The sequence below is a fragment of the Homarus americanus genome, unplaced genomic scaffold (genome assembly GCF_018991925.1).
Source record: "Homarus americanus isolate GMGI-L3 unplaced genomic scaffold, GMGI_Hamer_2.0 scaffold12733, whole genome shotgun sequence".
In the NCBI taxonomy this organism is placed as follows: domain Eukaryota; kingdom Metazoa; phylum Arthropoda; class Malacostraca; order Decapoda; family Nephropidae; genus Homarus; species Homarus americanus.
Genome location: NW_024750428.1, coordinates 362,565 through 374,683, shown reverse-complemented (window position 1 = coordinate 374,683; position 12,119 = coordinate 362,565). Strand labels below are relative to the sequence as shown.

Below are 12,119 nucleotides of genomic sequence, written 5' to 3'. Positions count from 1 at the left end.
TTTTCCTGCTTCTAGTGTGTGTGTGTGTGTGTGTGTGTGTGTGTGTGTGTGTGTGTGTGTGTGTGTGTGTGTGTGTGTGTGTGTGTGTGTGTGTGGTGTGGTGTGGTGTGTGGTGTGGTGTGTGGGTGTGTGTGTGGGTGTGTGGTGCGTCCTATAAAACCCGCATAAACACAATTTTTAAACACTCGTAGTTAACTAAGTTGTTGCTGTAAATAGTAAACTGAGAATAAAAATAGAAACCGCACTTAGGTATAAACACATACTGAAGAACGTCGAGATCTTGAAAGCGTAACATGTGAAAAATGAAAAAATAAATAAATAAAAAAATGATAAAAGTTGAAAAGGGAAAATTTCAAAACACAAAATATTATTAACACGAAAAAGTTAACATCATAGAAAATTAAAAACACAAAAAGTATAAATAAATAAATTACCAAATAAAAAAAAAATAAAAAATCAAACAAAATAACAGGAAAAGAAAACACTCAGCACCAACACCAGAGTCAAGTACGAGAACGAGAGGTTGAAAAAGGCGAAAATAAAAAGAACCATAAATCCTGCTCACACCTCCACCAGAACCTCAGTTACCTCACACAGCTTTCTGCAGGTGGTGAGTGACAGGGCTTTAGCATCACCACACAAAACCTCAGTACGTGGGTTCGAAGCCAGATATACTGAAATTTTCTAGGCGCTACTTTTGTTAGGGTGTCACTTTAGTCTTGTTGATGATGGTAACAAGGACCTGGTACTGTCTGTGATGGTAACAAGGACCTGGTACTGTCAGTGATGGCAACAAGGACCTGGTACTGTCTGTGATGGTAACAAGGACCTGGTACTGTCTGTGATGGTAACAAGGACCTGGTACTGTCTGTGATGGTAACAAGGACCTGGTACTGTCTGTGATGGTAACAAGGACCTGGTACTGTCAGTGATGGCAACAAGGACCTGGTACTGTCTGTGATGGTAACAAGGACCTGGTACTGTCAGTGATGGTAACAAGGACCTGGTACTGTCTGTGATGGCAACAAGGACCTGGTACTGTCAGATGGTAACAAGGACCTGGTACTGTCTGTGAGGGTAACAAGGACCTGGTACTGGTCCGTGATGGTAACAAGGACCTGGTACTGTCTGTGATGGTAATAAGGACCTGGTACTATGGTCTGTGACTGGTATGGTAACAAGGACCTGGTACTGTCTGTGATGGTAACAAGGACCTGGTACTGTCTGTGATGGTAACAAGGACCTGGTAATGTCTGTGATGGTAACAAGGACCTGGTACTGTCTGTGATGGTAACAAGGACCTGGTACTGTGATGGTAACAAGGACCTGGTACTGTCTGTGATGGTAACAAGGACCTGGTACTGTCTGTGATGGCAACAAGGACCTGGTACTGTCTGTGATGGTAACAAGGACCTGGTACTGTCTGTGATGGTAACAAGGACCTGGTACTGTCTGTGATGGTAACAAGGACCTGGTACTGTCTGTGATGGTAACAAGGACCTGGTACTGTCTGTGATGGTAACAGGACCTGGTACTGTCTGGTAACATACTGTCTGTGATGGTAACAAGGACCTGGTACTGTCTGTAGAAGGTAACAAGGACCTGGTACTGTCTGTGATGGTAACAAGGACCTGGTACTGTCTGTGATGGTAACAAGGACCTGGTACTGTCTGTGATGGTAACAAGGACCTGGTATTGTCTGTGATGGTAACAAGGACCTGGTATTGTCTGTGATGGTAACAAGGACCTGGTACTGTCTGTGATGGTAACAAGGACCTGGTACTGTCTGTGATGGTAACAAGGACCTGGTACTGTCTGTGATGGTAACAAGGACCTGGTACTGTCAGTGATGGCAACAAGGACCTGGTACTGTCTGTGATGGTAACAAGGAACAGCACTGACGACACAACACCTGAATCTGGGACAAGCAGTGAGAGGTCAGAGGTCAGGTCGACGCGAGGTGCAGGTTCCCCCAAGATCACTGACTGGCAAGCCCCGCCCACATAGTCATACCCCGCCCACACAGTCGTACCCCGCCCACACAGCCATGCCCCGCCCACACAGTCATGCCCCGCCCACACAGTCGTATCCGCCCACACAGTCATACCCCACCCACAGTCATGCCCCGCCCACACAGCCATACCCCGCCCACACAGCCATACAACGCCCACACAGTCATGCCCCGCCCACTCAGTCATGCCCCGCCCACACAGTCATGCCCCGCCCACACAGCCATACCCCGCCCACACAGCCATACCCCGCCCACACAGTCATACCCCGCCCCCCCAGTCATGCACGAAACCATTTTCAGTTCATGACCTACTTGGCTAGTTTTTGACGCTTGAGCTCTCTCTTTGTAGCCAGGTTTTCTCCCACTCTCTCTATCTGGCCATGCTGTGTGGCCAGACTATCTGTGGAGCCAGACTATCTGTGTGGCCATACTGTGTGGCCAGACTGTGTGTGGCCATGTTGTCTAGTACAGCAGACAGCCACTCACTCGACCTATATGGTATAATTACACTCCTCGGTGTGTGGACGGATGCCCCTTTATCCTTATACGACAACACTTATTTGGTGAGGCAATGTTCTACCTGACTAACAGTGTTGACCCGTGGATCACCAGTAGTGGATCACCAAGATGGCTAATAGATCACCAAGACGGATAGTGGATCACCAAAATGGGTAGTGGATCACCAAGATGGATAGAGAATCACCAAGATGGCGAATGGATCACCAAGACGGATAGTGGATCACCAAGATGGATAGTGGATCACCAAGATGGGTAGTCAGTCAGTCACTCAAGTCAGGTAACTTCACTGATAATTACGTCAACTTGATGTATCTTAGTGAGACTCGCATGAGGGACGATGAGAGATGAAAGGAACGTGCCTCTCTCTAGTGTGTGTGTGTGTGTGTGTGTGTGTGTGTGTGTATGTGTGTGTGTGTGTGTGTTTTTCGACCATTTCACTATTAATTATATCACAAATACCTGAAACTCTACAACTAAGTGATTACTGAGAGGCATTAATAATTACGTGGTGTCGTGGTCACAGTTTGACATTTGCCCCGTCGTGACCATCTGCTCTCAATAGTAACCTAGATTGACCTTGCTGTGAGCTGGACGATGATAACGTAACAACAAGAACAATAATAATAATAATAATAATAATAATAATAATAATAATAATAATAATAATAATAATAATAATAATAATAATAATAATGGTTGCCCCAGACAGGTACTTGTGGCCTAAACTAAGAATCTGGGACATGCTAGCAAGACCCACCTCACGCTATTAACTCCTTCATGCTGCGGCTCACACGCCATAACATAACCTAACCTAACCTAACCTACCATAACTTAAACTACCATATCCAAATGTAACGTAAACTAACCTAAGAAAACCTAACCACAACGAAAGTACCACAGGGTCATCAAATATTCTCCTCTACACTGTTGGTCAATATCTGGCAACTACTCGAGGGTCATATATGATTGTTCATACAGGCGGTGAACGATGCTCTTCATTATATATTATGCCGCATTAACCAGACGAAAATTAAATAAAAAAACTAAAACAACGATAAATATGAATAAACACAGTCCACCAGTAAGAGATGCCAGATGTCGCCGTGTGTGTGTGTGTGTGTGTGTGTGTAATATGCCAGCACAAGGGTCATGATGAATAGCCGGTTGGTATTTAAAACAGTATCAGCTAGGTACTGTTGTGTTGAGTGCAGGGGGCTGGAGGTACTGTTGTGTTGAGTGCAGGGGGCTGGAGGTACTGTTGTGTTGAGGGCAGGGGCTCGAGGTACTGTTGTGTTGAGGGTAGGGGGCTGGAGGTACTGTTGTGTTGAGGGCAGGGGGCTGGAGGTACTGTTGTGTTGAGGGCAGGGGCTGGAGGTTGAGGGCAGGGGCTGGAAATTCTGTTGTCTTGAGGCAGGGGGCTGGAGGTGTTGTGTTGAGGCAGGGGCTGGAGGCTGTTGTGTTGAGGGCAGGGGCTAGGTGCTGTTGTGTTGAGGGCAGGGGGCTGGAGGTACTGTTGTCTTGAGGGCAGGGGCTGGGTGCACTGGCATGCTTGAGGGCAGGACGGGGGTACTGTTGTGTTGAGACTGGGGCTGGGTACTGTTGTCTTGGGGGCAGGGGCTGTTGTCTTGAGTGGGGCAGGGGCTGGAGGTACTGTTGTGTTGAGGGCTGAGGGCAGGGGGCTGGCACTGTTGTGTGTTGAGACAGGGGGGCTGGGTGCTGTTGTGTTGAGGGCAGGGGCTGGTACTGTTGTGTGCTGTTGTGTCTTAAGGGCTGGAGGTGCTGTTGTTGTTGAGGGCAGGGGCTGGAGGTACTGTTGTCTTGAGGGGCCTGGTGCTGTTTTTGGAGGTACTGTTTCCAGGGCAAGGGCTGGAGGACTGTTGTGTGCCTGCAGGGGCTGGAGGTACTGTTGTCTTGAGGGCAGGGCTGGAGGTACTGGTCTTGAGGGCAGGGGCTGGAGTGCTGTTGTGTTGAGGGGCAGGGGCTGGAGGGTACTGTTGTGTTGAGGGCAGGGGGCTGGAGGTACTGTTGTCTTGAGGGCAGGGGGCTAGAGGTACGTTAGTTAGTATCCATTGTTTACACTCCTGATCAGTTCCTTGTTATAAAATAATCAAATAATTCTCCCTTAACGTAACATCAATTAATAACAAACCAATTATCCTACAATATACAAATTACTAATGAACTAATTATCTTACAATACTTAATTCTCATGGTAATAATTATCTAAAAAAAATTACCAATAACCTAATTAATTATCAAACACATGCGAATTATCAACGAAATTATTGGGTTACAAATACAATTATCAAGGCTGTAATTATCTCGGAAGTGATCAGTAGAAACATGATTGACAATAAAAACTCTACTGTCATTATGTTGCTGTGAGAATACCCGCGCTGTTTGCCCCGCCCCGCCCCGCCCCGTCCAGTCTAGTTCATGCGCAACCCCGTGTTACTCCTGCCCGACTCTGCCCCGTGTTGCTCCTGGCCCACCATGCCCCGTGTTGCTCCTGCCCCACCATGCCCCGTGTTGCTCCTGCTCCACTCTGCCCCGTGTTGCTCCTGCCCTCTGCCCATGGTTTCCACTGCCCCCACCATGCCCCGTGTCCTGCCCCCACCATGGCCGTGTTGCTCCTGCCCTATGCCCCCGTGTTGCACCTGCCCGGCTCTGCCCGTGTTGCTCCTGCCCCACTTTGCCCCGTGTTGCTCCTGCCCCACTCTGCCCCGTGTTGCCACTGCCCCCACTCTGCCCAGTGTTCCTCCTGCCGGGACCTCTGCCCCCGCGCGTGCACCTGCCCCGACTCTGCCCGTGTTGCTCCTGCCCCTTTGCCCCGTGTTGGTCTGCCTCTGCCCCGTGTTGCTCCTGCCCCTTTGCCCGTGTTGCTCTGCCCCTCTGCCCCATTTGCTCTGCCCCACCCCATGCCCCGTGTTGCTCCTGCCCCTCTGCCCGTGTTCCTCCACCTCCTGCCCCATGTGCCCCTGCCTCTTGCCCCGTATTGCTCCTGCCCCTCTGCCCCGTGTTGCACCTGCCCGACTCTGCCCCGTGTTGCTCCTGCCACTTTGCCCGTGTTGCTCCTGCCCCACTCTGCCCGTGTTGGCTCCTGCCCCTCTGCCCCGTGTTGCTCCTGCCCCTCTGCCCGTGTTGCACCTGCCCGACTCTGCCCCGTGTTGCTCCTGCCCCACTCTGCCCCGTGTTGGTCCTGCCCCACTCTAGTCGCCCCGTTGCACCCCCGCCCCTCGCCTCACTAATAGGGCCCTCACTTGGTGATGTCAGGCGAGTGTCAGGACGCAATTAGGATGTACCAGACCAGTGTAATGGCTGCCCTTGTATCATCTACTGCTTATACAACACCCTGTAACACCTTATACAACACCCTGTAACACCTTATACAACACCCTGTAACACCTTATACAACACCCTGTAACACCTTATACAACACCCTGTAACACCTTATACAACACCCTGTAACATCTTATACAACATATGTACCTGTAACTTTATATACAACACCCTCTTAACATCTTATACACAACACCCTGTAACACCTTATACAACACCCTGTAACATCTTATACAACACCCTGTAACACCTTATACAACACCCTGTAACACCTTATACAACACCCTGTAACACCTTATACAACACCCTGTAACACCTTATACAACACCCTGTAACACCTTATACAACACCCTGTAACACCTTATACAACACCCTGTAACACCTTATACAACACCCTGTAACACCTTATACAACACCCTGTAACACCTTATACAACACCCTGTAACACCTTATACAACACCCTGTAACATCTTATACAACACTCTGTAACACCTTATACAACACCCTGTAACACCTTATACAACACCCTGTAACATCTTATACAACACCCTGTAACACCTTATACAACACTCTGTAACACCTTATACAACACCCTGTAACACCTTATACAACACCCTGTAACACCTTATACAACACCCTGTAACACCCGGATTAGCCAAAGTAAACAAGAGTTGAATTGTTTGCCTCCCGATACTGTACAAGGATTTGGACCCCGAGAGTAACACATGTAAACAATATAGTTACCAGATGTCGCCAAACAGTAACATCGCCACAAGGGTTGAACTCACCTGGAAAAAGAGACAAAAATAAACCTTAATGCTGCGGTAATAGAGTTAATGGTGCTATATATACACACATAATGGCACAAAACGTACAGATAATGGTATAAAAAGTAGTAATGGCTTAATGTGTACTAATAATGGGACAAAATGTACAGATAATGGTATAAAATAACGATAAATGGCCGAAAATTACACTAGATAGGGAAAGAAGTACATTAAATGCCGTAACACACACACACACACACACACACACACACACACACACACACACACCATCCACTCCACCACCAACACTCACACACCACCACCACACACACACACACACACACACACACACTACCATTAGTAAACCAATTACCTGAGAGAATATAAGCTAATACAACCATCAGGTGAACTGTACCCAACCTAACCTAACCTAACCTAACCTAACCTAACAACGTAACGTAACCCCACCTACCCTAACCTAAGCCTAATCTAACTCTAATCTAACTAACTTAACTTAATCTAACCCAACTAACGCAACCTTACCTAATCTAACCTAACCTAACTTAACCTAACCTAACTCAACCTAACTTAACCTAACCAAACCTAACTTAACCTAACCTAACCTAACCTAACCTAACCAAACCAAACCTAACCTAACCAAACCAAACCTAACCTAACCAAACCAAACCTAACTTAACCTAACCAAACCTAACAACAACCTAACCTAACCTAACCTAACCTAACCTAACCTAACCTAACCTAACCAAACCAAACCAAACCTAACCTAACCTAACCTAACCTAACCTAACCTAACCTAACGTACCAACATTAAGACCACCAGGTAAATAGTGAACCTTTGTGTGTAGGAGTTATTAGGTCACTTGTGCAATGTAATAACAGGTCATGCATGCTGGATACACACCTGCACACACCTGAACACACACCTGCATCTGAACACACCCTTGTACACACGTGCACTTCAACACATACCTGTACACACCTTTACAAACCTGCACCTGAAAACACACCTGTAAACATCTGCACACATGAAAAACTCACATACTGTAAAATATACATACACACAAATACAAACGCATATACAAAACACACACACACACACACACACACACACACCTACAACTACTTTGCTGTCACTCAGAATCGAGTATGACAATCATCCAACTATGAGACAATGATACGAGTTCTTTAGGGCGTCACCTTCGTTGGTGAGTTTTAAGGCGACAAAAAGCCGATACGGGACCCTCAGGGTCGTTCAGATGTTGCACATGTGGAGGGCTACATCCAATGCGGGAAGGGCGGACACAGCGTCTTTCCGGCGTTGGCGCTTGTCTGCCTCGGTTTGCAGTCGGGCTAACTCGAAAGTATTGACACCTTCTTGTGTGGTGCTCCTCCAAGCGTCACGGTGTGGAGTAATCGTCTCCCAGGTGAGGGAGTCGATTTGGCACTTTTTCAGGTTTGTCTTAAGACTATCCTTATACCTTTTCAGTTGCCCGCCAGCGATACGTTTACTATTCGTTAGGTGACTGTAAAGTAGCTGCTTTAAGCAGTCTACTGTCGTCCATGCGGGTAACATGGCCAGTCCAGCGTAGTTGTTCATGGATAATGGTAGCCTCGATGCTCCTACAGTCGGTGTCAGCGAGAATACTGGCATTTCTCTTGTCTTCCAGAAACTCGGAGGATGGAACGTAGTCTATGTTGGTGAAAGATTTGAAGGGCCTTGAGGTGCCTCCTGTATGTGACCCATGTCTCGCAGGGTGGGGAGGACCACTGCTCGATATACGTGCAACTTTGTAGATAATTTCAGCTCCCTACAGTTGAAGACACGGGTACGGAGTCTGCCAAAGGCTTGAGATGCACATGTGATCAGATGCTGAATCTCTTCATCGATGTCCGCGGTGGTGGACAGGTGGGAGCCGAGATACCGAAAGTGGGTAACATTACAGAAGGGCGCGCGCGCGCACACACACACACACATACACGCGCGTGTGCACTAACACACACACACACATCCGTCACAAACATTTAAGTACCTGAGTCAATCATAATTACCTTATATTTGTAAAGTAATTCAAGACTAATTGTATTTATATATCTGAATAACTTTTATGCCTATGTTGGATTACCTTCTGTATGTTGTATGTTATGTATCATGCATAATGTTAAGTGTTTACCATGTTGTATGTTGTAGTCAATTTTGTGTATGTTTTAAATGTTGTATGTTAGTTTAGTTTCTGCATATGAATGTCTTAGTGTGATGTTGTTTATCATCATTGTCTACAGTATGTCTTGTTTATTTGTTTACTTCTACTATATATAAGCTGACTGTCTTATCCAGCTACTTTATTATTATTATTATTATTATTATTATTATTATTATTATTATTATCACATATTATTATTATTATTATTATTACATTTTCGCCCCCAGGCCCCGGTGTGGGTCAGTGACCTGTGCCTGGGTGGGCTAATCCCCGTAAAAAAAAATTACCTCCTCACTTGTCGTTTTTGCCCATCTGTTTATCCTCACCTGCCTCTCGCCCACCTACCTCTCTTGCCCACCTGCCTCTTCTTTGCCCACCTACCTCTTGCCCACCCACCTGTCTTGCCCACCTGCCTCTCTTGCCCACCTACCTCTCTTGCCCACCCGCCCTCTCTTGCCCACCTACCTGTCTTGCCCACCACCTGTCTTGCCCACCTGTCTGTCTTGCCCACCTGTCTGTCTTGTCCACCTACCTGTCTTGCCCACCTGCCGCTCTTCAAACCTGCCTCTCTTGCCCACCTACCTCTTGCCCACCTACCTCTTGCCCACCTGCCTCTCTTGCCCACCTGCCTCTCTGCCCACCTGCCTCTCTTGCCCACCTGCCTCTTGCCCGCCTACCTGTCTTACCCACCTACCTGTCTTGCCCACCTACCTCTCTGCCCACCTACTTCTCTTGCCCGCCTGCCTCTACTCCACCCACCTCTCTTGCCCACCTACCCTTGCCCACCCCCTCTTGCCCACCCACCTCTTGCCCACCTACCTCTTGCCCACCTACCTCTCTTGCCCACCTGCTCTCTTGCCCACCTGCCTCTTGCCCGCCTACCTGTCTTACCCACCTACCTGTCTTGCCCACCCACCTCTCTTGCCCACCTACTTCTCTTTGCCCGCCTGCCTCTCTTGCCCACCTACCTCTCTCTTGCCCACCTACCTGTCTTGCCCACCTGCCCTCTTGCCCACCTACCCTCTCTTGCCCACCTACCTGTCTTGCCCACCTACCTGTCTTGCCCACCTGTCTCTCTTGCCCACCCCACCTCTTGCCCACCCACCTCTCTTGCCCACCTACCCTGTCTGCCCACCTGCCTCTCTTGCCCACCCACCTGTCTTGCCCACCTGCCTCTGCCCACCTACCTGTCTTGCTCACCTGTCTGTCTTGCCCCCTGTCTGTCTTGCCCCCCTGTCTGTCTTGTCCACCTACCTGTCTTGCCCACCTACCCTCTTGCCCACCTACCTCCTTGCCCACCTACCTCTCTTGCCCACCTACCTGTCTTGCCCACCTACCTCTCTTGCCCACCTACCTCCTCTTGCCCACCTACCTCTTGCCCACCTACCTCTCTTGCCCACCTACCTCTCTTGCCCACCTACCAGTCTTGCCCACCTGTCTCTTTTGCCCAGGTGTTAGTATTAACACCGTCTCGCTTAAACACATGACGTTGAGGATGACATGTGAAATTCCTCATCCTCTTTATAAGTCGCGTTCACCTCGTCATACATACATACATACATACATACATACATACATACATACATACATACATACATACATACATACATACATACAGTACATACATGGATGCATACATATATTCAAAATTATAAACACAACGATACACGCACAAATCTCTCTCTCTCTCTCTCTCTCTCTCTCTTCTTCTCATTGTTTATTTCTATTCTTCCCAAAATAAACGCTACACCTGTGTTTCCTTAAATGAATTAATTAGTCTTGGGAAGGTCGTTTGTCAGGTACACTCACACAGCAGCACCTTTAGGAACACACACACACACACACACACACACACACACACACACACACACACACACACACACACCTCTCCCCCCACTAGCTCAGGAAGACAAGTATTAGGCCAATTAAATTACTTCACTACCTGGACAGGTTTGTCAAAGGTCGTGTGCCGCTGTACCGTACATCGTCGTGTTGGTGTTCTGAGATTCACTGTTACGTCGCTGACAAATTTACTGCAGGTTAATGTGATAAACTTGAAATATTTGAGAGAAAGTTTAAACCATCGTCAATAAAGGGTTAAACTGCCGTCCAAAGAGGAAAAAATCATCCACAAAGGGTTAAAACATCTTCCTCGTGGATTAAATCATCATATTCAAAGGGTTAAGTTATCGATATAATACGAATATATTATACGGAAAGGGTTCACATATAGTCCACTAAGGGTTAAATCATCATCATCAAAGGGTTAAATCATCATCATCAAAGTGTTAAATCATCGTCCTCAAAGGGTTAAATCATTATCCTCAAAGGGTTAAATCATCGTCCTCAAAGGGTTAAATCATTATCCTCAAAGGGTTAAATCATCGTCCTCAAAGGGTTAAATCATCATCATCAAAGGGTTAAATCATCGTCCTCAAAGTGATAAATCATCATCCTCAAAGGGTTAAATCATCGTCCTCAAAGGGTTAAATCATCTTCATCAAAGGGTTAAATCATCATTATCAAGTTAAATCATCGTCCTCAAGGTTAAATCATCTTCATCAAAGGGTTAAACCATCATTATCAAAGGGTTAAATCATCGTCCTCAAAGCGGTTGCCAACTACTGTCCTCAAAGGGTTAAATCATCATCCCCAAGGTTAAATCATCGTCCTCAAAGCGGTTAACCATCGTCATCAAAGTGTTAAATCATCATCCTCAAAGGGTTAAATCATCATCTTCAAAGTGTTAAATCATCATCTTCAAAGGGTTAAATCATCATCTTCAAAGGGTTAAATCATCATCATCAAAGGGTTAAATCATCGTCATCAAAGGGTTAAATCATCATCTTCAAAGGGTTAAATCATCATCATCAAAGGGTTAAATCATCGTCCTCAAAGGGTTAAATCATCGTCCTCAAAGGGTTAAATCATCGTCATCAAAGTGTTAAATCATCATCCTCAAAGTGTTAAATCATCATCCTCAAAGGGTTAAACCATCGTCATCAAAGTGTTAAACCATCATCATCAAAGTGTTAAATCATCATCATCAAAGTGTTAAACCATCGTCCTCAAAGGGTTAAATCATCATCATCAAAGGGTTAAATCATCATCATCAAAGGGTTAAATCATCGTCCTCAAAGGGTTAAATCATCGTCCTCAAAGGGTTAAATCATCGTCCTCAAAGGGTTAAATCATCATCCTCAAAGGGTTAAATCATCATCATCAAAGGGTTAAACCATCGTCCTCAAAGGGTTAAATCAT

General features: G+C 46.6%; 2 protein-coding genes across 2 annotated transcripts; one reads left to right on the top strand and one right to left on the bottom strand.

Moving 5' to 3' along the window:
* Positions 1–3,716: 3,716 nt before the first annotated feature.
* On the bottom strand, positions 3,717–5,051 carry LOC121854069 (mucin-2-like). Its single transcript, XM_042348458.1, has 2 exons — positions 4,986–5,051; positions 3,717–4,574 (listed from the first exon to the last, which is right to left on the bottom strand). Exons 1-2 carry the CDS (start codon positions 5,049–5,051, stop codon positions 3,717–3,719), a joined length of 924 nt encoding a protein of 307 aa, XP_042204392.1.
* LOC121854068 (DBF4-type zinc finger-containing protein 2 homolog) lies at positions 5,050–5,778 on the top strand. The gene has a single exon (XM_042348457.1). The coding sequence runs from the start codon at positions 5,050–5,052 to the stop codon at positions 5,776–5,778; it is 729 nt and encodes a 242-aa protein (XP_042204391.1).
* Positions 5,779–12,119: the final 6,341 nt, after the last annotated feature.

What these genes read in the sequence shown, in the direction of transcription:
- LOC121854068 (XM_042348457.1), top strand. Translation starts at nt 5,050, where the DNA reads ATGCCCCGTGTTGCTCCTGCTCCACTCTGCCCCGTGTTGCTCCTGCCC.
- LOC121854069 (XM_042348458.1), bottom strand. Translation starts at nt 5,051, where the DNA reads ATGGTGGGGCAGGAGCAACACGGGGCATGGTGGGCCAGGAGCAACACG. An exon ending in CGGGGCAGAGTCGGGCAGGA is followed by an intron (nt 4,575 to 4,985) that starts GTAACACGGGGT and finishes ACGTACCTCTAG; the next exon opens with CCCCCTGCCCTCAAGACAAC.